This window comes from Tamandua tetradactyla, chromosome 13 (assembly GCF_023851605.1).
Source record: "Tamandua tetradactyla isolate mTamTet1 chromosome 13, mTamTet1.pri, whole genome shotgun sequence".
In the NCBI taxonomy this organism is placed as follows: Eukaryota; Metazoa; Chordata; class Mammalia; order Pilosa; family Myrmecophagidae; genus Tamandua; species Tamandua tetradactyla.
In genome coordinates this window covers 57,803,123-57,825,179 of record NC_135339.1, presented here as the reverse complement: position 1 = coordinate 57,825,179, position 22,057 = coordinate 57,803,123, and the positions used below count along the sequence as shown (strand labels likewise).

General features: G+C 41.3%; 1 protein-coding gene across 1 annotated transcript in view; it reads left to right on the top strand.

Annotated features, from left to right (window-relative positions):
* PIK3AP1 (phosphoinositide-3-kinase adaptor protein 1) overlaps positions 1–19,550 on the top strand; it is a 123,862-nt gene extending 104,312 nt beyond the window's left edge. The window contains exons 14-17 of the mRNA XM_077125603.1: positions 1,896–2,051; positions 6,587–6,657; positions 7,561–7,679; positions 16,238–19,550. Of these exons, the coding sequence (XP_076981718.1) occupies positions 1,896–2,051; positions 6,587–6,657; positions 7,561–7,679; positions 16,238–16,295 (404 nt within the window). The 3' untranslated portion in view covers positions 16,296–19,550. The remainder of the gene's footprint in view (positions 1–1,895; positions 2,052–6,586; positions 6,658–7,560; positions 7,680–16,237) is intronic.
* The last annotated feature ends 2,507 nt before the right edge of the window (positions 19,551–22,057 follow it).

The window sequence follows — 22,057 nt, the reverse complement described above, 5'->3', positions numbered from 1 at the left end:
TTTGAACTTTTGACCCTCTTTTATTTACCCCATGTATTTGACTTTCTTTCTTCAGAGAACTGGGTGAGGGTGGAAAAGTGCCACACTGAAGTTATTAAACAGACAGACACCTTCCTTACAGAAGTTACTGTAATAAAGCTAGGTCTAGTCTAAGAGTAAAAAGAAACTACAACACTCGTTTGGGCGTTAAGCCACATGTGGGCTCACACCCCTTTGAGGGTGCACCAGGCCACGTAGCACCAAGCTTGGGCGGGTGCTTCCCCTGCACAATTGCAAACCAGAGAGCCCAAGGACAGGAGAAATAAAAATCTGCATTACCCAAAGATCCGAAGAGAGCGGGCACTGGTGGCTCAGTGGCGGAGTTCTCACATGCTGGAGACCTGGGTTTGATTCCTGGAGCCTGCCCAGGCCAAAAAAAGAAAAAAAAATTAAAAATTAAAAAAGAGACCTGGAGAGTGGATTTAATCCTTGGACCACATGCTCGACTTGGAGCAGGCGTTTCTAGAATGAGGAAAGCTGGTGCCTACCTGAGCTAACAATTCACCCTTTTAAAATTCTCTGTGCAGGATGTTTGCCGTACAACCTGGTCTCATCTACCCTTGCTCTGCTCTTGCTTACTGTTCTAGTTTATCCATTTACCCATCTTGGCAGAGTTCTAGCATTGACAAGTGGTGCCACCTCTCTGCCCTGGACTCCCTGAACTTCCTGCCACACCCTTTCCACAAAGACTTAGAGGCAGAGGAGGAAGCAGTGCACGAAGATAAGCGCTCAGGGCCTCTAAAGCACCCTGAGCTCACACCTCTGAGAGGCCCTGCCCTGAGCTTGAAAGTCCCGGGCAGTGAGAAAGAAAGGCCTGTGTCAGGAGCTCACTGGCTTCCACACCTCCTGAGGAGAAAGTTGATGTGGGCATCCCAATATCTCATTCTGCTCATCAGAAGTTGTTTTGTGCTCTCGCAAAACCCTGGGGGAACTAAAGATGAACCTCCGTGCAGGACTAAGCAAGGAAGGAGATGAGTTCAGTACTTTGCTGGGCAAAGGAGACTATCTTTCTGAATTAGTGGGGTCTGAACCCACAGATGAGTTTTGCAAAGAACAAAATCTTTCGTGTGCCTGATGGCTCTCCTTCCATGAACTCTTTTGGGTCTTTGCTGGCAGTTGTAGACCATCCACCCATCACCCATTATTTATTAAGGGATCCCAAAGGCAGTTGGGACTAGTGGCTGAGAACATGGGTTCTGGAGCCTGGCTTCATGTCTTAGCTTCCCCAGTCACCAGCTGTGTGACAAGGGCATGTTACTTCACTTCTCTGTTCCTTAGTTTCTGCTCAGGATGATGATAATAGTGTTTACTTCATGGCTTTTGTGAGGATTCAATGAGCTGAAAATAGGGACGCAGTTAGAACTGTGCCCAGTGCATGGGATAACCTGTTATTACAATCATGACGGACATAAGCCCACTCCTTAGACAAGGAAAGTGATTCAGAGAAGTTGACTGATTTTTGAAGTCGAAAAGTGTCAGATCTAGGGCCCAAACCTTTCTCTAATTGTGCATTCTTTCCACTGCCTGATGTCTTTCTCTGCCCTTTTCCCACATTCCCCTATCCCTCTCCTGTCATCCAGGATTGTCTTTCAGGGCTCTATGGCATTTCAGAGCTGAATCAGGCAGGGCTCCTGTACTCTAAGAGAGTCCAGGGCTTTCTCCCCTCCTCTCCCCTCCCCTCCCTCCTCCCTCCCCTCCTTTCCCCTCCCCTCCCTCCCCCCTCCCCTCCCCTTTCTCTCCCCTCCCACAGCCTCTAGGTTCAGGTAAGGGAGGCAGGTGGAGAGGGAGTGGCTGAGCAGTTCTGTCAGTGGGCAGCCTGGTGCCTGGAAGCTCATCCCTCTTTCCTCTAATTCCAGACTTGGAAATCACAGTCCCAATTCGGCATTCACAGCACCTGCCTGGGAAAGTGGAGTTTGGAGTCTATGAGAGTGGCCCCAGGAAAAGCGTCTTCCCACCTAGGGCGGAGCTAAGACGTGGAGACTGGAAAACAGACAGTACTTCCAGCACAGCAAGTAAGCAAGCAAGGTTTGCCTTATAGCTGGACTCCAGCTGGTGCTTTTGGAACATTCTCCCTAATGAGTCTAAGAGATCTTAATTGAAGCATGATTTGTGTGTGTGAGGTGTAAGAAATGAGACCCTTAACAGAGATATTCCTTGAAGGTAGTTTGCATGATAAATATTAATTTATCCTTTTCATAAATAGCAAAACCTAATAATTATAACAGCATTTATTGAGCATTTGCTATTTGCTATATGCTATAAACCTCTTCCGTAGATTATCTAATTTAATCCTCACAATAACTCTATGAGATAGGCACTATCATTTCTATTTACGTATGAGGCTTATAGAGTTCGAGTGCCTTGTGCTAGGTTACATAGCAAATAAGGATGGAGCAGTGAGTTTAGCCCTGGCAGTTTGGATACAGGACCAAAACTTTTAACTACCATTCATGTTGCCTCCCCAGCTGTGCTAAGGGGAAGGGACAAGTACAAGGTCAGAATCAGAAAACAATGAACCACATTTGAGAATCTCAACTTCACAGAAGAGTGGAGGACCTAATTAGGAAATGTCTCCTTCTGGCTTGCAAGCTTCAATAGGAATCTGATTGCAGCAGACAATACGTGCTGATGTGCAGACAGCAAGCATGGGCTTTGTTACTGGATCCAGGGCAGTATTCGCTGACTCCTGGGACACTGGCTTTGCAAGCCCGGTGGATTAAGTTTCCCCTTCTTTCATACATTTTGGTGTCCTCATGAAAACAGTAAAAAAAGCAATAAAAGAGCAAGAGAGAAGCTGAATTTTAGGACTCTCGTCCCCTTAAATGTCAGGCAGAGGATTTCAAAATGAATGTTGGAAGGTTATCTGACCTAAGCATTCTTAAATTTTTCTGCATCACAAAACCCTTTGAGAATCTGATACATGCTCTGAATCTGCTTCCCAGAGAAATACACGTGCTTGTGTGCACACACTTACACATCCCTCATTTTTGTCCCCCATGGACGTAGGTCAGTAGCCTCAGAACTAGTCTTCTACCCTATTTTATAGATGAGATATTTGCAGCCCAGAGAGGGAGTTTTTTTTCCAAGGTCACACAGCCAGTGAATGGCAAAGGGGGAGTAGAATCCAACTCTAACCTCCTTCAGGTAGCACTCCTGCCACCAGACTTGTGCACACAGATGCAAAGAGTATCATATGGCCTCCTGAGAAGTCTAGACTGCACCAGGGAGAACATGCTCTTACATATGGGGGTGATAAGCATACTAAAGCCTCTCTGAGGCCATTTAGATAATTCTGATAAGTCCAGAAATGGGAGGGAATTTCCCAGTGATCACAGGTGGCAGAGGAAGCAAGGGGAGGTGATCCTTTGCTCAGACATGTATGCCAGGCTGGGAGTGGGCGGGAAGGAAACGATACAGACCTCCTAGGACAGTGCAGCCCAAGAGGGGAAAGCCACAGCTGGAAATGTAACAACTGCAAGTTTGAACTTCATTTCAGGTTCAGATTTATGGAAAAGTTTTATTTGCTTTACTTTAAGATACCATGGGGTGAGGACAGGAAGAAAATAATAAACTCTATTTTTTACTTTTTATGATGACTTGTTGCCCAGGGATGGCTAGTGCATCTAGTTAGGAAATATTATTAAATGATGGGACAATGGATTGCACTCTATTTTGCAGCCATAGACTGCATCCAATCCCTGTTATACAGTTTCAACTACCTATTGCTATGTAACAGACCATCCCCAAACTTAGTGGTTTGACATGTAACGAATTATTTAGTCCTGATTCTGCAATTTGGGCAGGGCTCAGTGGGGATGGCTCATCTCTGCTCCATGTGGCATTGGCTGGGTCACTCAGGCAACTGCATTCAGGTGTAAGCTTAGTCTGGCCTCCATCGTTCGAGATGAATTCTTGTTGTCTGGGCCTCTCCCTACATCTCTTATCATTCAATAGCCTGAACTTCTTATATGGCAATGGGATCACAAAAGGGAACATTCCAGGAGGGTAAGACCTGGCTTGTGCCATACTTGCTCATGCAATATTGGCCAAAACAAGTCATATGGCTAGGCCCAGAGTGAGGGGACTGGGAGCATGGACAATAAAAAGGTCTGGATCCTGGGAGATGGGGTTTGTCAGGGGTCACTAATGGATAGTCTACCATCTTGAAATTGATGATGATCATGATGATAGCTGCTACCATTAATCAGATATTTACTGTGTGCTGGCCTTAGGCCAGATGTGTTACCCAAATGATTTTGTTTACTTTATACAATAATGCTATGAGTTTTTACACAAGAATATGGAGGCTTAGAGAGGTTAGGCAACTTGTCCTGGGTCACTTGGCAAGTAAGCAGGAAGTCTGGGATTCACATCCATATCTTTCTGTGCTCTTAACCATGGGAGCATACGGCTTTCCAAATAAAAACAGGTCCCAGACAAGGAGGAAAGATGGGGATAGCCCAGCTCATATCCACCCTCCCACCCCACCAGAGGCGCACCAAAAAAAAAAGCAGTGTTTTTATTATGGTGCAGGTGTCATCTCTTGGGAACCATAGAAAACCAATTGCAGGTTAAATCTAGTTACAAGTAAAATTTTAAAGCCCCAGAATATTAGGGTTGTACTTAAGAGAATAAAGGTTCTATTACAGAAATAATGTGCAGGGTATATGGCCTAAGTTTTTAAGGGTCATATTAGATTTGGTCATTTCTTCCCTCATTCATTCATTCACCAAATATTGAGGACTTGAGGACAGTTTTTTGCAAACTGAGCTACACTTTATGCTGGGAATAGAAAGATGAAAAGAAATGGAACCTGTCCTCAGGGAGTGATAGAGAAGTGTATGAGTTAGATGCCCATCTGATTCTTCTTCCCTAGAGATAGGAGTCTGGCAAGGGGTGGGCAATGCCCTCCTGCCCCCTGGCAAGATTGAATATTATGGAGGCCAGGGCCAGAGCCTCCTACCAGGCAACCAGAAGGGATGTGGGCAAGCAAGTGATCAGCCTGGGGAGGGGAGACGTCCAGGACAGGTGAACCAGGGGAGCCAAGGTTTAGAGCCAAATGTTGGAGGTTAAAGATTCAAGAGTGCCAGTGGAAGGGGCAATGGAAGCTAATGGCTGTGAATTTCTGGAGTCATGGAGCCTGTGTCTGTGGCCGCTTTTTACTTCCTCCTAGAGATAACGTTTGGAATGAGTCTTGTTCATTGGGATTAATTAGCCACACTGGGACAGGGACCCCTTGGTGGGAGGGATTACTTCCAGTTGGGGGAAACTTGGAAGGTTTCAGCCGCATTTGTCCTGAGCACTGAAGACTGAGGAGGTTTCAGATTTGTGGATAAGGATAGGTTTGGAGAAGTGAGGAGAAAAGGACATTCTGGGCAAGTGAATAGTGTTATGTTTGGGTAACAGTGGATAGAAAGGGACAGGGTGACATGCTTCTTAATATGCTAACTCTGAATCCCCTGGTTTATAGAGATACCTTGAACATTATTTTAAATTTAAAAACTCTGCCCCCGCCAAATAATTCAAAATTAAAATTTTAACCCTCTCTATTCAAGCTAATACTGAATTGATTTGGTCAAATCTCACACTATCATGAAGCCCAAACTAAGACCTTTTTTATAGTCTCTATATACCTGTAAACTAATAATGAAGAGCTATTTTCAGTGGAAATTCAGCAAACTTAAGATTTGTCCATACTGTTAGGGGGCAGTATTGGTAAGTTAAAGTAAAGATCTTCTTGTTTTAATTGATCAGCTTTTATCTTTCCTTCCTCATTGCTAGACTACCATTGCTTGAGCTACTTCTAATACTGGGCTGTCCAATATGATATCACTAGCCACATGTGGCTGTTTAAATGTAAATTAATTGAAATTAAGTAAAATTTAAAATTCAGTTCTTTGTTCAGACTAGTCACGTGTCATACTAGCTACTGTATCAGATGTGCACAGAACATTTCCAGAAAGTTCTACCAGATGGCACTGTTCCAATGATATGAGTGGTAAATTCTCTACTCAGAAGCCTTGAACGCTGCAATTCACACAGCCACATCCCTACCACAAACTTAAATTATACTTTTGAATAAGTGCTTTGTATTTTGTTTTGTGTCAGGCGGTCTGACGGCTTCTTAGAAGGTGCTTGCTTTAATTCCTAAGTAAGCAGAGAACTATAGCGTAAATTGTTTTTTTGCAGATTTTAGAAATACCGCTGAATATCTGAGAACCGAAGCACCTCTGCTTCCTGGTCTGTCAAACTGGGAAGATCAAATAGGGTTTTCATAGGGATTAGATGCAATGATATTTTTAAAGCACCTAACATGTGATAAGCTCTCATAAATGGCATTTATAAAATGGTAATAAAAATTGGAAGCATTTCATTTCATGCTGAAAGAACTGAACTCTGACAACCCAGTGTAAGATGGCAGCATTTTAAAGAACCGTGCTCACAGCTTATGTGTTGTTCCTATCAATAAAAATAAGTCGGTGTGACGGTTCTGTGTTTTATTTTATCCTGGGAGAATCCTCAGTCTGATTGTGTTTTCTCCCACCAGGCAGCACAAGTAACCGCTCCAGCACCCGGAGCCTCCTCAGCGTGAGCAGTGGGATGGAGGGTGACAACGAGGTAAGAGCTGGGAACTCCATCCAACCCCCCCCCGAGCTATCATCTCAGTCAGGGGTCATCTCATTGCAAGAAAGAGAAATCCACTCAGACTGGTTAAGCCAAAGGGGCATCTGTGGCATGAGCTGGGCGAGTGTCAGGGCATCCGGCGGCAGGGACCGCACTGTCTGAGATCAGGAGCTGGCAGGCCGCTGCTCCCTGAGTGTCGGGACCCACGCCTCTCACCTCTGCTGCTCTATGCGTGTCTGCTTTATTCTATCATTGCACACTAACTTTTCCTGCTTCTTCAAGTGTTTGGAGGCAAGCAGTCCTGTGAGGGCCCAGGGCCTCCCAGCAGAGGGTATCTGTTGCCTCAGGCTGAGGCGCTAGTCCAAGCTGGCCCTGTTTGGGTTGGGGTCCCTACCGTGATACAGTGAGTGGCAGCTCGGGTGAGCTGGAGGGGTCAGCAGACTCCCTGAGAGTCGATTCTAGGGTGGGTGGCCCTCTTGTGCACGGCTCGCATTACCCTATGACTGAGGACCACTCACAGCTCTGTTCTCCCTAAAAGGAACATTCGTTTAAAAATAAAATGTCCCCAGCTCTACCCTGGTTATGTAGAGGATGTCTGGGGATCCTGCATTTCTAACAAGTGCCCAGGTGAGACTGGTGTTGCTGGACCAGGCCACACTTTGAATAGCAAGTACCTAAGGCCAGGGGATTGATGATACTCTGGGCCCGATTATCTTCCTCAGTGACGTCAAGAGGAAAGCAGAAGCTTCCAGATTGTTGCTGGGTTGATGGTCAGCTTATGAACAAGTGTCAGCCAAAGGCTGAGGAGGGCCTAGGGCTTTTTGGGATACTGGTGTCCAGCTGTGCTGGTCGCTTAATGAAATTTTAAAACTTCCTTTCTCATCTTGTTTACTGTAGGATAGCGAAGTCCCTGAGGTGAGCAGAAGTCGTAGCCCAGGCCCCCAGCCAGTGGATGGAACATCCACCGTGCCCCTTGAAAGGCCCCCCAGAGTTCCCCCTCGAGCTGCCTCACACAGGTAATATTGAAGCTGGTATGAAATGTTTCCTCATTCTCTGGAAAAGTATAGGGGAAGAGTAGCTTTTGTGGGCATCTAAGATAACTTAAGAATGAGTTCAATGCAAAATAAAATGTTTACTTTCGATACATTTCCGTGTAGGTGCTTCATTAATTTAAGTCATGCTTTATTTTGTTGCAAATATTTTAAATGGGAACTACAATATTTCATAAATGAAATATATTGATGTACATCAATATATTTATAGTTTTTATCTGTTTCCCTGGCATTTACCTCACTAATAATTAATTTCCTTGTCCATTGTGAGGACAGTTTTCAACAAGCTTATTGGGAAGTGGGAGATAAAAAGTGGAAATGAAAGCTGAGAGGCAATATGGTATGGTGGAAGGCATGGCTCTAGAGCCACGCTATTGGAGGTCAAGTCTCTGGCAGCCATTGTGAACTTGGATGGATTATTTAACTTTCATGTGCCTCAATTTCCTTGTCTATAAAATGGGGATAATAATAGAGTTTACAACTTCCTTAAGAGTTGTAAAAAATTAAGTTCTGTCCTGTAGAAAGAGCTCAATATGAGTGACTTTTATATAAGAGAATAGTAAAGTTATGGAACTTAGGAGATGAGCATTAGACAACAGATTTCAACTGATAATAACTGGACTCTGATGTGTATCTTTGTCATATATGATACTGGCGTTTACTGGTAGGAACCTTTTTAAGGTCTTCTGGTAAAAAAGGTCAAAGCTAGTCTGTGTGTCTGCCAATGGAGAAAGGAGGCCTTGGGAATAAAAGCCTAGGCTTTTCTTACGAGTTTAATTATTTGATGTTTAAACTATAATGTGGGGAAGAAAAGGTTAAGAGGTGGAGAAGCTCCTTTTTTTTTTTAGTCAGGGGTTTTTGCATTTTGAAGCAACTCAGATGAATCTCGTCTATGGGATTTGCTGAGAAAGTGCAACAAGAAAGCATATCTTTGATTTTTATGGAAAGAGATGCTGACTCTGTGTTAAGAATCTTTCCCTTTATCTTTTGCTCTTGACCACTCTTCGGCGTACATGTATTGGTGCTTGCTACAGAAACATCTCACGGTTCCAACAGCAGGCATGCTTCCTTGGTGTTGACTGGAGATCACATATTAGAATATCAGCCTGAGAAGGAACCTCGGCAAACACCTATTACAATGCTCTGAATTGACATACTATTCTGTGGCTTAGGAATTATTATATAGTTGGTGATGAGGGAGGAGGATTTATAGAGAAAGGTTATGTAATAAATGCTAATATTTGTTCAGTGCTTAACCATGTGCCACGTATTATGTTAAACACTCTAAATGCATTATCCTATTTAAGTCTTTGCCTCATTCTAAAAGGTAGATATTTAATATTATCCCATTTTTTTCAGAGATTCACTTGAAATGTACTCTGTGTGGCCAACACAAGTCTACCTAACTCCAAGACCCAGAATCTTTTTTTTTTCCTCCTCCTGGGGATGCTTCTAGGTCTCACACTGGGAGGTTTAGAAGACAGTCAAGGACAGTGGACTAGAGAGAGTCACAGAGATCTCTCTGCAGAGAGAGTTGGAAAGTTTGCAGTGGACATGGGGACATTGTATGAGGTGGGGCGGGGCTGATCGCCAAGGCTGGTGCCTTTCTCCCTCCTGCTGAGGCCAGAAGAGCAGGCAGCCTCTTTGTGAGATCTAGAACAAGGCATCCCTCAGATGGACATGCCACATGGGCTCAGGGCCTCTAGAGCTAACTCACAAGACTCAGAATCTTAATCATTACGTTACACCTGCCCAAGAAAGTCTAAGTGTTAAGGGAGGAGATCAAAGCCCCAGAACCTTTGTACTACTCAAGGTTGAGGATTTTGGAGGCAGTTGTCTAATTGTACCAAAATAAAAGAGTTGCAAGCTTGGACTTATGGTTAGAAAGATTTTGTGGGATTTTGCTAATGGAAGAGAAAAATTGAATAACCTGGGGTATGGATATGTTGTCCAAATTAAACAATAGAAATTGGGATGCATTTGAGTGAGGAAAAAGAGATGGCAGATGAATTGTTTGGGGAATCTGGAAGCATGTTGTGACAAAGGTGGGGAGAGAAAAGGAGGAAAACACTTTTTGCTAAAGAAATGCTGCTTATGAAGAAAGCTGTGATTGATAGAACGTGGGGTTTTTGGTGATTCTAGTGTGAAAAAGATCTGCTAATATGCAATTGTTTTGTTAAGTGCATATGCCATTTTCAAAACTGAATGATATCTTTTAGTAGGGAATAAAACAGGCTTCTCTCCTGAATGGCTTAGATGCTTGACAATGCACCGTAGAGACAGGAAGGGAGGCTAACCTTAGAGTACTCTTCTTTGCTTCAAGCTCTAGGAATCAGTTAACTATTCCCTGCCCATGTTCTCCTGAAAACTCTCCTTCCTGTCTGTACTCAAGGAGAACTGAGGGTTGCAACCTCCATCCCATTCTTCATTCCATCCCAGTGTTGGTTCATTTCTCTGTTGACATTGCCTGCTTTCCCCAGAGCTTTAATTGCCACTAGCAGATAAAGACTCCAAGCCTCTAGCTCAACTTATTTCCTTCTGTTTACTGGGGAGCTTCACACTGATGTCCTACAGATGTCTCAAGCACAGCTTGTGCAAAACTGAACTCATCATTTCACCTATCATTCTCTGCCCCAAACTGACTTCTTCTCATGAATTCCCAACCTGAGAGAATGGCACATTCTGTCCCTTCCCTGGGCCCCAAACCTGGAAGCCATCCTTGGTTCCTGCCTCCCTCATAGCTCCCACCTCCTGTGGGTCTCCAGGCTCTGTCCATTCTGCTGCCTTTTCAGCTCTCAGATCCACCCTCTTCTCTTTATCTGCCAGTGCCTAAGTTCATCCTTGTAAGCCTACATTTACCTCCCGACCACCTGTCAGTTCCTCCTCCACATTGCAACTAAAGTACATTTTCTAAACATCAGTAACTGATGATGTCATCTCCTGGCATTAAAGCCTTCAAATTCAATTCTAATATTTTAGTATGCTCTGGCCCCACTGAGCCTCAAGTCCCACCTCTCTCCCATATTAAGAACTCCCGGTGAGCTATACCATTTTTGTTCTTCTGTGTCTTCATCCAATCTGTTCCTTAGGCCTGGAATGCTGTCTTCCTCCTCTCTTCAACTCTGCTTAGAAAATTCCTGTGTGTCTTTTAAGATTCAGTCCAAACATCACCTCCTCTGTAAAGTCTTCTCTGATGTTTCCGTGCACAGTCAAGCTTCTCCTTCTTTTGATTCTCAAAACTCCTTTTTTTATAATGCATCCTATGCTATGGCTCATGGTTATACATCTGTCTTCTCAAATGGTTGGTGAACCTTTTTGAGAATAGAGAGTTTTTCAATTTTTAATTTTTTTTCTATTATCCCTAGTGCCTAGCACATAGTGGGGAGCTTAATAAATATTTATTGTGTAAAGGGATGAATGATAGATGGATGGCTTAGTACTGCTTAGGCTGATCTTCCTAAGCTCTTTTTTCTTTCTACTATATGCTAGTCAAATACTTTACAGGCATTATCTCTAAGTCTTACAAACAACTCTGCATGTAAGAATGATTATCCTCATTGTAGAAGAAATTGAGGCTCAGAATGATGACTTGAATTATCCAAGGCTACACAGGTAATATGCAGGAGATTGGATATTCAAGTTTAGTTTTGTATGGTTCCCAAGTTTATGCCTTAAATAATAAATAAAAACCTGCCTTAGTGATACAATATTAGGATAAACAAAAGACCCTCTGACCAAATGTATGGTCTGATATCAGGCATACAGCTCCCATTGATTTATAGATAAATTTCCATTGGAAATCTTGAAACTGATTGGAAAAAAGCAAGTCCAAAAGAATAATACATTATTCTTTTTTAAAAGTTTATAGTTTCAAATAGTTATATAAATTTTTAAAACACAGAAAGATCTTTTTTACAAGATGATGGAGTGAACACATTCTCTACCCAAAACAACAAGGAGATCAAGAAACAGTAACACAGATCCTATTTTGATGAAACTGCAGGACAAGTAGCCCTGAATCACAACGTAGAAAAGTGAAAGCAAATGGAGGAATAAAAAAAATGACTCAGTAGAGGTGAGGACAGTCAAGTTTAAATACCTGCAAAGGTTAAGAGGTAGAATGGAGAGATTCTAAGGAGCCGAATCTCTCCATGTAATCTGAGGACTCAAACTGGGGACTTTGAGAGCCTTAGATGGCAGGAGTGAGCCAGGGGTTGCTACAGTGTACTGCTTCAAAATCTGTATGAGGACCAGTTAGACCCTCAGTTCCCAACCCCCTGCAGTTAGGCCACTATCCTTCCCCATTCATCCAGGGATTTATAGTTTCATTATTTGAAGAAATTGAACCAGAAAGCCCCCCAACTGGGACACCCACACATAAGGAGGAAGTAATATATGGCATTGAATCTCAGGTGATGAGGTGCATGAGTACATTCTGGAAGGTGAGCCCCTCTCCATCCCTTCCCACTCTCAGCTTCAGGAGGGAGCGCCCAGCTTTCTACCTTCTGTGCCTATTCGAATCCGTTGTGTACCCCCAGGAAAGCCATGTCCTTTAATTCTCATTCAATATTGCTGGGTGGGATCTTTTTAATTGTTTCCATGGAGATGTGACCCACCCAATCGTGGGTGGTAACTTTTTTTAAAAATATATTTTTGAGAAATATCCACACACACACAGTCCAACCATATTATACAATCAGTGGCTCACAATATTATCACATAGTTGTGTATTCTTCACCATGATCATTTTTAGAACATTTGCATCACTCCAGAAAAAGAAATAAAAAGGGAGAAAAAGAAGTTCATACATCCCATACCCCTTACCATTCCCTCTCATTGACCCACAGAATTTCAAGCTACCCAATTTTTACCCTTTAACTCCTCCTATTATTTATTTATTTTTATCCTTATTATTATTATTTTACCCATCTGTCCATACCCTGGATAAAAGGAGCATCAGATACAGGGTTTTCACAATCATGTAGTCACATTGTAAAAGCTATATAGTTATACAATCTTCTTCAAGAATCAAGGCTATTAGAACACAGTTCAACAGTTTCAGATACTTCCCTCTAGCCACTTCAATGCACAATAAACTAAAAAGGATAACTATATAACACATAAGAATAACCTCTTGACTCTGAAATCTCTTAGCCACTGAGACTTTACTTTGTCTCATTTCTCTTTTCCCCCTTTTGGTCAAAAAGGCTTTCTTGCTCCCATGATGCTGGGTCCCAGCTCATCTTTGGGAGTCAGAACCCACGTCACCAGGAAGATTTACAGCTCATCCTGGGAGTCATGTCCCACATAGAGGGAGGGCAGTGAGTTCACCTGCTGAGTTGGCTTAGAGAGAGAAGCCACATCTGAGCAACAAAAGAGGTTCTCTGGGGGTGACTCTTAGGCATCATTATCAGTAGGCTTAGCATCTCCTTTGAAGGAATAAGTTTCATAGGGGTGAGCGCCAAGATTGAGGGCTCAGCCTATTGAGTTTGTTGTTCCCACTGCTTGTGAGACTATCAGGAATTCCCCAGATGGGGAAGTTGAATATTTCCTCCTTCCTCCTTAGTCCCCCAAGGGGATTTTGCAAACACTTTTTATTCTCTGCCCAAATTACTCTGGAATGTATCGGGGCATCACACTAATTTGCACCAATCAAAAGATCTCATGCCCTATTCAAGATTCCATGTAATTACGGTGTTCAACTAAACTGACCATACAGTTAAATTAGATTATGTGCTACCCAAAATAGAAATTTTGCACCGAATAGACATCTTTCCTCTTGGTCTCATACAGAGGTTGAAATTTGAAAATATGGGCCATATCATTCTTTACCCAGTATTCTGATTTACCTTAGTCGTATCCAGATCAGTTTCATTCATATCTTTAGATGAAGTTAATTGCTTTTTCAGTTTTTTAAGCTGTTGCTGAATGGGGTAATGCTGACTTTCATAGCTTCAGTGCTCTAACTCTGAGTCTCAGATGTCAGATCAGTACCCAAAGTTTCAGGGAACAACGAAGTTGCAACTCCTAATGATCCACCTAAGCTCTTAACCACTTGGCCACCAAGTCATCTACCATGTGTTTGCCACATTATATGGCTATAGACTAGTGGAATGAAACTATACTCCCACCTGCTCTAAGTTCCCAATAGATTTAGCTGAAGAAACAAAGTAAGGAAAGGCAGATGGTGGCAAGAACAGGAGCAGTACATTTTATCTTTGCATGCTATTTTCTTTGCTCCTTTTTGTCTACAAGGTAGGCAGCTGACAATGTTATTCTCTGTATAGGTCCTGCTATAGATGAGGAAAAAAAAGCCAAATCTTACTGAGCCATTATCACTTTGTTTTTTTAACCTACTTTGTCATTCCAGAAGAATGATCACTAACAATCTATGCACCTCTCTTTACGGCATAGCTTGGGTACCAACTAATCAGAACATAGTTCTGGAGGCTTCCTGCAGTGCCAGGAAGTTACTCTCTTATTTGATGAACTATAAAGAGGTCTGTAGGGTTCCTTGGAGGGGCTGGGTGGTCAGGAAGTAGGAGACACTTAAGAGACCTGGGAAAGAGGCTGTTTACTAGTAAGAAAGTTTAAATATATTTTTAATAATGTGTATGACCATACAAGAGCATGCTAGCTAAATAAGAGTCCTGCTTTAAAAGAATGCTAACCAGCATCAGTATTGCTGAGTTCTTGAACTGAACTCATTGTCAGTAAGACCTCACCCTCGTCAGGTAGGAGAAAGCAGCCAGAGCCCAGGAATCTCTGGACAATCGTGTCTCCAACTCTGGTTTCTCAGGTCCCAGAGAGTCTGTCTCTCCACAGACCACCCCCTGATTCTGATTTAATTCTCTTTTACCTCCATGGTTTTGAGACATCTTACAATTACAAACCCATTTCCCTGGTATGAGTCTTCCAGTCTTTAGCAGGAGTTGTTCATGAGAACAAAAATATAGGGTTGGTATGTGTTTAGGCCAGTCCCCAGTGCCGAATAGGGCAGCCAAGGCCTGAAGGGAACTGACACCATCCTGTGGGAAAAGATAAACTGTAAGGCTCGTGGGACACATGTGAGCTAAAAGATCTAAGACTCTATCTTTAATCATCGTCATAAAAATATTAGCTTTATTTCTTGAGTACCTACTTTAAGTCAGAAACTGTGTTACCTATTTTCCCACTGTCATCTCCAAGCATTGTATTACTCAAATATAGATATCATTTCCTCTGTTTGGCAGGTGAGGAAGGAGATTTAGAGAAGTCTAACTTGTCTTTTGGGTGTGTGGATGCATATCTCTGCCATATGTTCCCATAGGTTCTGAACTTCCACTATCAAAACACTCAGTAAAATTTATTAACCTTGCTTATTGTTTTTCTCATACACTCCATTCTAAGCATCTTGAGGGAGGGATCCATGCCCATCAAACTTTCAGTCCCTCACCCAGAACAATAAGAGACACATAGTAGATGTTTGTTGAGAGAAAGAAAGGAATCAGGAATACGTGCTATTCTTGCTCAGGTAATAAGTGATACCACTTGACTATATTTCAGCTCTCTCCCATAAACCCACAGTGCACAAGGCAAGTCAAGGAGACAGAAGGAGACCATCCATTTGTTTTCACTAGCTAAAGCTCAGGCACTCAGTGACAATCACACAAAATCATCTATTCGCAAGGGCCACAGCAGGACCTCCTAAGGATGTTTGTGGTTATTCTTTTCTACTGTATCTGTCTATTGTTCCTAAGATGGTCCCTCTTTTCCCTCCTCTTTAGTCATTTCCTTGACCTATGCAAAATTTCCATCCAAGAGACATTTGGTAAATATTTACTAATTGATTGATTCAATCTTCAAGTACATAGCTACAGGATAACACAGTTCAATTGCGGCACTTGACAAAGTTCTCTTTCTTGACTTTTTGACTTGCTTCCAAGAAAATTAAATATGGTTTTACAACACATTTATGGAAATGCCATCTGAAGTTGTTGATCCCATCTGTAAATAGAATCACCCAAGTCTGTCTGGAGTGTCATTTAGAACTGTTCAAAAACCATCCAAAATAACATGGAAGGGAACTTCCAGTTAAGCGAACATAGATTGTGATAACTCACACAGCAGTTATGAGAAGCAGACTTTGGAAATTCTCAATACTTCCTTCAATGCCTGCCCCTTGCCCCCACCACTGTATAGCTTCTTTTGCCTGACTGTGGTAGAATCACTAGTGGTAGAGGAATACTATCAGAAATTGTTTATGCTTGATCCCTATCCCCCAGAGATTATGATGGAATGGGTCTAAATGGAGCCTGGGAATTGGTATTTTTTTAAAGCTCCACAAGTGATTCTAATATCCAGGCAGGATTGTGAGCCACAGCTAAGATGCATGTCACTTGGAGGTCCACGTGTGTATCTGGTCTCATTAATGCAGGACCATGTCCTTTGCATAGTATACCAAGTTTGCAACAAATTGTGGATGCCTGAGAACTATTTTATCAAATTGGTTTTAAAATAAGTTGCTTTGTCTTTCATTTCAGACCTCCAACCAGGGAGACCTTCCATCCTCCTCCACCTGTTCCACCCAGAGGTCGCTGATTCCACCTCCTAAAACTTGCCTAATCTAGGACTTTGAGACTCATGATTTTCAGTCCATTAGTGATATCTTCAAGTTGAGTTTTGTGACATTGACTGCTGTCCTTAAGACCCACTCTCATAGCTGATATTGCTGCAGCTCTGCTGATTTGGGCAGTCCTTGAAGAAGACATTACTAAGGCATGAAGAAGTGAAAAACTAAGGGCTTTCTTCATCATCACCAAGTATATTGATCCATATCCTTGTTCGACAAAAGGATGAAGATTTATTGGTGTACTTACCTCTAATTCGGCATGCCAGAAGTCTAAAAAGATTGATCAGAATGTACTTTACAAGCGATTTTACAAAATGCACTTAGATTACACCTTATATATTTACTAGTCCCAGCCTAATTTCTAGAAGTGGCTATGATGTAAGACTTAAAGCATTCAGTAAGTAAATAAGTTTCCAAAATTTTTAATAATTATTCAACTTTCTGTAGATTTAGGTAGTTGTTTAAATATCAGGGCTGGTTACATACCACAGATTGGAAAAGACATTAGAGAAGAATTCAACTTAACCTTTCTTCTATGAAGGGTAAGCCTGAGGTCCATAGGCATCTACAACCAAGAGTATCCAGTAGGTTAGAGAAAGAGGCCCATCTAGAACTTGGGCCTGCTGATTCCATGTCACCATATTCTCCATCTCCAAATAGCCAATCTCACTCTCTAAAAATGCCCAGAGGTAGAAATTCAGTTGGTGACTGTTGGCTTTTTGGAAGCTTCCATCCTCAATATCTCTCAGGCATTAGATTATCAACTATTTTTTTTTTCAATCTGGGAATTCATACTTTGGTATGATTTCAAAACACTGATATTTTCAGGGAACATCTAGAAAAGGTTGGGAACCAGAAGCCTGGGATGTCAGGGACTCCATTTACTGCTCTGCAGCCTTTATAGGTCTTAGTTCTTCCCATAAGGAGAGAGGATCCTTGCCTTTTGCTCTGCTGTAGCTTCATAAGAGGAAAAAAAAGTATCCTAAAATAGAAACAGTTCTCTGTTTCCTTATATACCTATTATTGCCAGCAGGCTTGGGAAATCTGTGCAGAGAATGTAGAACCTTAAATATGTCATTAATTTTGAGAACCTGGCACATAAATCCACTTTCAAAACACGAGTCCTCAATTTAATGCTTAAATATATAGTAAAATTAGTATTAGACCCATTTCTATAAAAAATATCAGAAATATGGTTGTTTCTCTTGAACTTAAAAAATTACTTTCCAGGGCGGGCCGCGGTGGCTCAGCGGGCAAGAGTGCTTGCCTGCCGTGCCGGAGGACCCCGGTTCGATTCCCGGCCCCAGCCCATGTAAAAAACAAACAAACAAACAAAATATAATAAAACAAGAAAATGTTTAAAAATGTTTCCCTTTCTTCCATCTTTCCTTCCTTCTCTGTCTTTCCTTCCCTTCCTCCCTCTCTCTTTAAAAAAAAAAAAAAAAAAAAAAAAAAATTACTTTCCATCTCACACAGATATATGAAAGCCACACTACTAATGAACCATTTAGGTACAGTTTTTGGGGGGCCTTTTTCTGACAATTAAAGATTCATTTTCAGTCTCATTCTTCAGTCCAGTAAATAAGAACTCTAAATAAGTTAATAACCTTTGGGGGTCTTGGTTTTTTTTCCCTGATCTAAAATACACTGTTGGCCATGTAAATCTTGAGAGTGTTTGTGCAAATTACCTAGCAGAGTGACTGACACATAGTTGCCATTCTGCAAGTGTTCCCTCACTGATCCCTTTACTCTCCTTGCCAGTTATTTTTAAGAACTAGAGTAATGTGAGATAAAAGGAGAACCAGAAATTCTAATATTGGTATGACTCCTTCTTGTTATTTATAGACAATCTCCATTTTAAGCACATTTGATCTTGATGAAAGCTACACTGTACATTCAGCACCTCTAAGGCCCCTTTTAGATGCCAAATTTAGATTATTGTACAGTCTCTAATAAACAAACCTTTAGATCAATAACATGGCCAACCTCCTGCCAGGCAATAGTGTTACCATCTTTGTTTGTATAGCATTTTTTGTGCAATATTTGAATTTGTTTTGCATTTTATGCTTATATGAGATAAGGAGAAAATGTAAATGTGAAAGTGCTGATGGGAAGCATGGGTCTTATGAAGATGGTACACTAGAGACATGGCTGGAGATGATTTGGAGCGTAAGTCAAAAGTGGTAAATCTTAAGGCCTCATTGGATGCTCACTGACATCCCAGGCTGGTGGGTTTTGTGTTCAATCAAAAAGGAAAAGAAGAAAATGAAAGAAATTTAATGAAACCCTAGGCCTGTGTTATCAAAGGATGGTAAGGTGTAATTTAGTGTAACTTTTTTATTTTCTGGAAACAGAACTACCCATTATAACATAAGTGTATTCAGCTTCCACATACTCAACTTGTGTGCACATTTTTAGGAATACATTATGTAATGAAACCATGGTCTTTCAATACCATGAGTATCAGAAATTAAAGTTTAACTAGGTGCCCAAAGAGATTGTTAAAAAGTTTTCCATATGACGCTTTGGGGGACAACTCTGCAACCACCATCTTTCACCCAAATCTTATAAGCTGGCTTAATAGAAACTGAAGCTATTGGTTATATTCATTGCCATTGCCTCTACCCCTAATTGTACAAGGTAAATTTGCCACCAATTTCTAGGTCAGCATCGATTCTTCATCTCACATTAAAATCTGTGAGCATAGAGAAAAACTATATGAGCAACAAAGTATGAAAACTGAGAATCTATGAACAGAAGGTCGGTGTTTCAATCAAATAATTTAACTTGACATATTTAATGATGTGAATAATCCTTAATGCTTTGCTATAAGTAGGCAAAGTGATAGTATGCAAATGACTTCAATTTGTATGTTTTAAAGTCCTCTACCCCACTCCTGCCTTTTTCTCTTGTTATTAAAAAAGAGCTCCTATTCAGTCCTTATCACCTCAATAATTGGGCTTTTTGATACCTCTTCCATATGTTCCAGGAAATAGGTTGGTTTTCTGTGTTCCTCCTTCAAAGAATAGTGTGTGGTTTTGCAGCTGGTTGGCTGAGGAAGCATTAGTAACAGATTTATTTCTAAGAAAGACAAGTGGTTAATTGGGATACATCTGAAAGATTCATCCTAGAATAATTATAACATCAATTCTCAATTTGAGAAGTCTGCTTGTATAAATATTTGCTTTGGTTTGATAAATAAATTGTGTTCTGTTCACTTCCAAGTAAGTTATTAAGAATATAAACTGCCCTTCCTCATTCATTCATGCTGGTCAGGTACTATATTCACCAGGGTGGTGAGAGAATGAGTAGGAGTTGAAATATGTGTTCTGAATTCTATGGCATAACTTGGAATTTGTCTTCTCATAGAAACTGTAATAAATGTAGTTTGTTCCCAGAGTAGACTGCCGATGCTCACTTGGCCCATTACGTAAGAGAAACTGTCTTTGCTAGCCATTCAGTACATGCATGGTATAGGGATGAGAACATGGGCTTGAAAGTCAGGAAACCTGGCTTTTAGTCTAACGTACCATGTTTATTTAACTTCAGCACACTGGGTCTGAGCTTCATATCTGTGAAATGGATTGTGTTATAATATTCTGGGTCTGTTCAACTCTAAGGCAAGGGGAATGGAATCCCTCATTCTGAATAAGCAGGAATGCAACCTTACTGGAATTGCCATCTAACTGGCAAGGGATTTTCTTATGTGGTAGCTGCTGTTTCAAATAAGTGACCTTACCTGTATGGTTGTTATAACAGATCGGTTCAAAACTGTGTTAGAGACAGTAAAATGGGAACCACACAAAGAATTTAATGGGCTTAGTTTCTCTTCAGTCCAATAACCAAATATTTGAAGCTAAAGCTGTCTCTTTTAAAGAAAGAACACAGGGAAATCATAAGGTTCTTTGGTGGGTAGAACATTCCTGCTAGAACAGAAAGGGTGGAGGTGGAAGGTGGCCAACAGCTATAGAAGGACTGCCACCCCCTTCTTCCCCAAAGTAAATAACTGGCAGGAGAAATGTAACAAAGAAGAAATAGAATTTCAAAAAAGAGGTAGCTGAGGATGGATCAGAGGATATGCTGTCATATATAGACCAAGAATTTTGATAAGCATGTTTATAGACAATGAGAATAAAAGATTGAAATCGTGGTTTTCTGGCACATTTATAATGGTAGGTTCTTTAACCAATTGAATTGTATTGGCAATACCATAAAAAATAGTCTGCACAGCCATTGGGGGTGGACTGTACTTTTGCAACATTTGGCCCCCAACCTTCTTGAAATGGAATGAAGTCATTAATCTAGAGTAAGAAAAATGTTGAAATAAGACAGATCAATGTGTTTCACTCTGGTGGAATGGCCCTGATTTTGATGGTACTCCTGAGCACTGTTTTGTAACCTTGAAGTCATCAGGTTCTTTAAAATCGTGTTTCTTTACCTCAAATCAGGTACTTTATCTTCTATTCCTTCTTTCCACACCTGCTGTTACCAGACTTTTATCACCTAATGCCGTTTATCATCAGCATACCCGAAGTACCAACCACACTTTCTGGATCATAGTAGATATTAACCAATAGTCATTACACTAATGGTCCTAAATCTTCTTCCCTCTATTAGACTTTTCCAAATACTCCATGAAATTAGGGTTTCTCCTTCTCCAATTGCTGTTATTGCCTGTTGAACATTTGGACAGTTGATGATGTTTTATGCAATTCTTTTTTCCTCGCTGTTATGCCCGTTCTATGTTGTGTCTATTTCCCATGTGGGTCTGTCTACCCTCCCCTAAACGAATATTTTATACTTTTTCTTGTATCCCTCCCACCCTGAAGCAATTGCTGGCCCAGCACTCTCCACAAAATACCCAGAAAAATGCTGCCTGAAATCTGTCAAGGATGGTGATGGATGTTTAAGCAAAAAAACATTCATCCATCTTAATTCAGCACTTGTACTGCTTGTTCAATTGCCCATCATCACGTCATTCAAAAGCAGTGATTATTCATTCATGGAGCATTTATTGAGCTTCCACTATGAGCAAGTCACTGTGCTAGGTGCTCTGGGGGATATACAAAGATGTATAAGAAGCCTTCTCTGATTTCTATAGCAATTACTGCCTCAGTGATTCATTCAGCAATTAATCACGTACTGTCTTGTGATGTCTCTTACACTGGCTCGGAAATGTTATTTAAATCCTGCTATGTTATTTGGCTTTTCACTTGTTAATATCTTCATTCATTTATTCAGTGAAAAGTTTTTGAATATCTATGATGTCACAAGCACTATCCCCAAAGCTGGGATAGATAAAAGGATAAGTGACAATTTTTATCATAAAAAAGATCAGTATGTAGTATAGAAGAGGAAAGGGGAACAGATAAATTATTAAAACATAACATGCTAAATGCTACTGAAATCCCAAAGAAAGGAAGTTCAACCATACTAGGAAATCATGTGAGGTTTCACTGAAGACGTGGTAATTCAGCTAAGCCTGGAAGGATACTATCTAACAGACAAGGTGAAGCTGGGCATTCTAGCAAAGGGAACAGATATCAACAGCCAAGGCTCAGGGTGGGCCATGGTGGCTCAGCAGGTAAGGACGCTTGCCTGCCATGCCAGAGGACCCGGGTTTGATTCCCAGTGCCTGCCCATGTAAAAAAAAAAAAAAGAAAAAAAAAAAGAGCCAAGGCTCAGTGATGTAAAAGAACATGGTTATTTGGGAAATAAATAGATGAAGGAA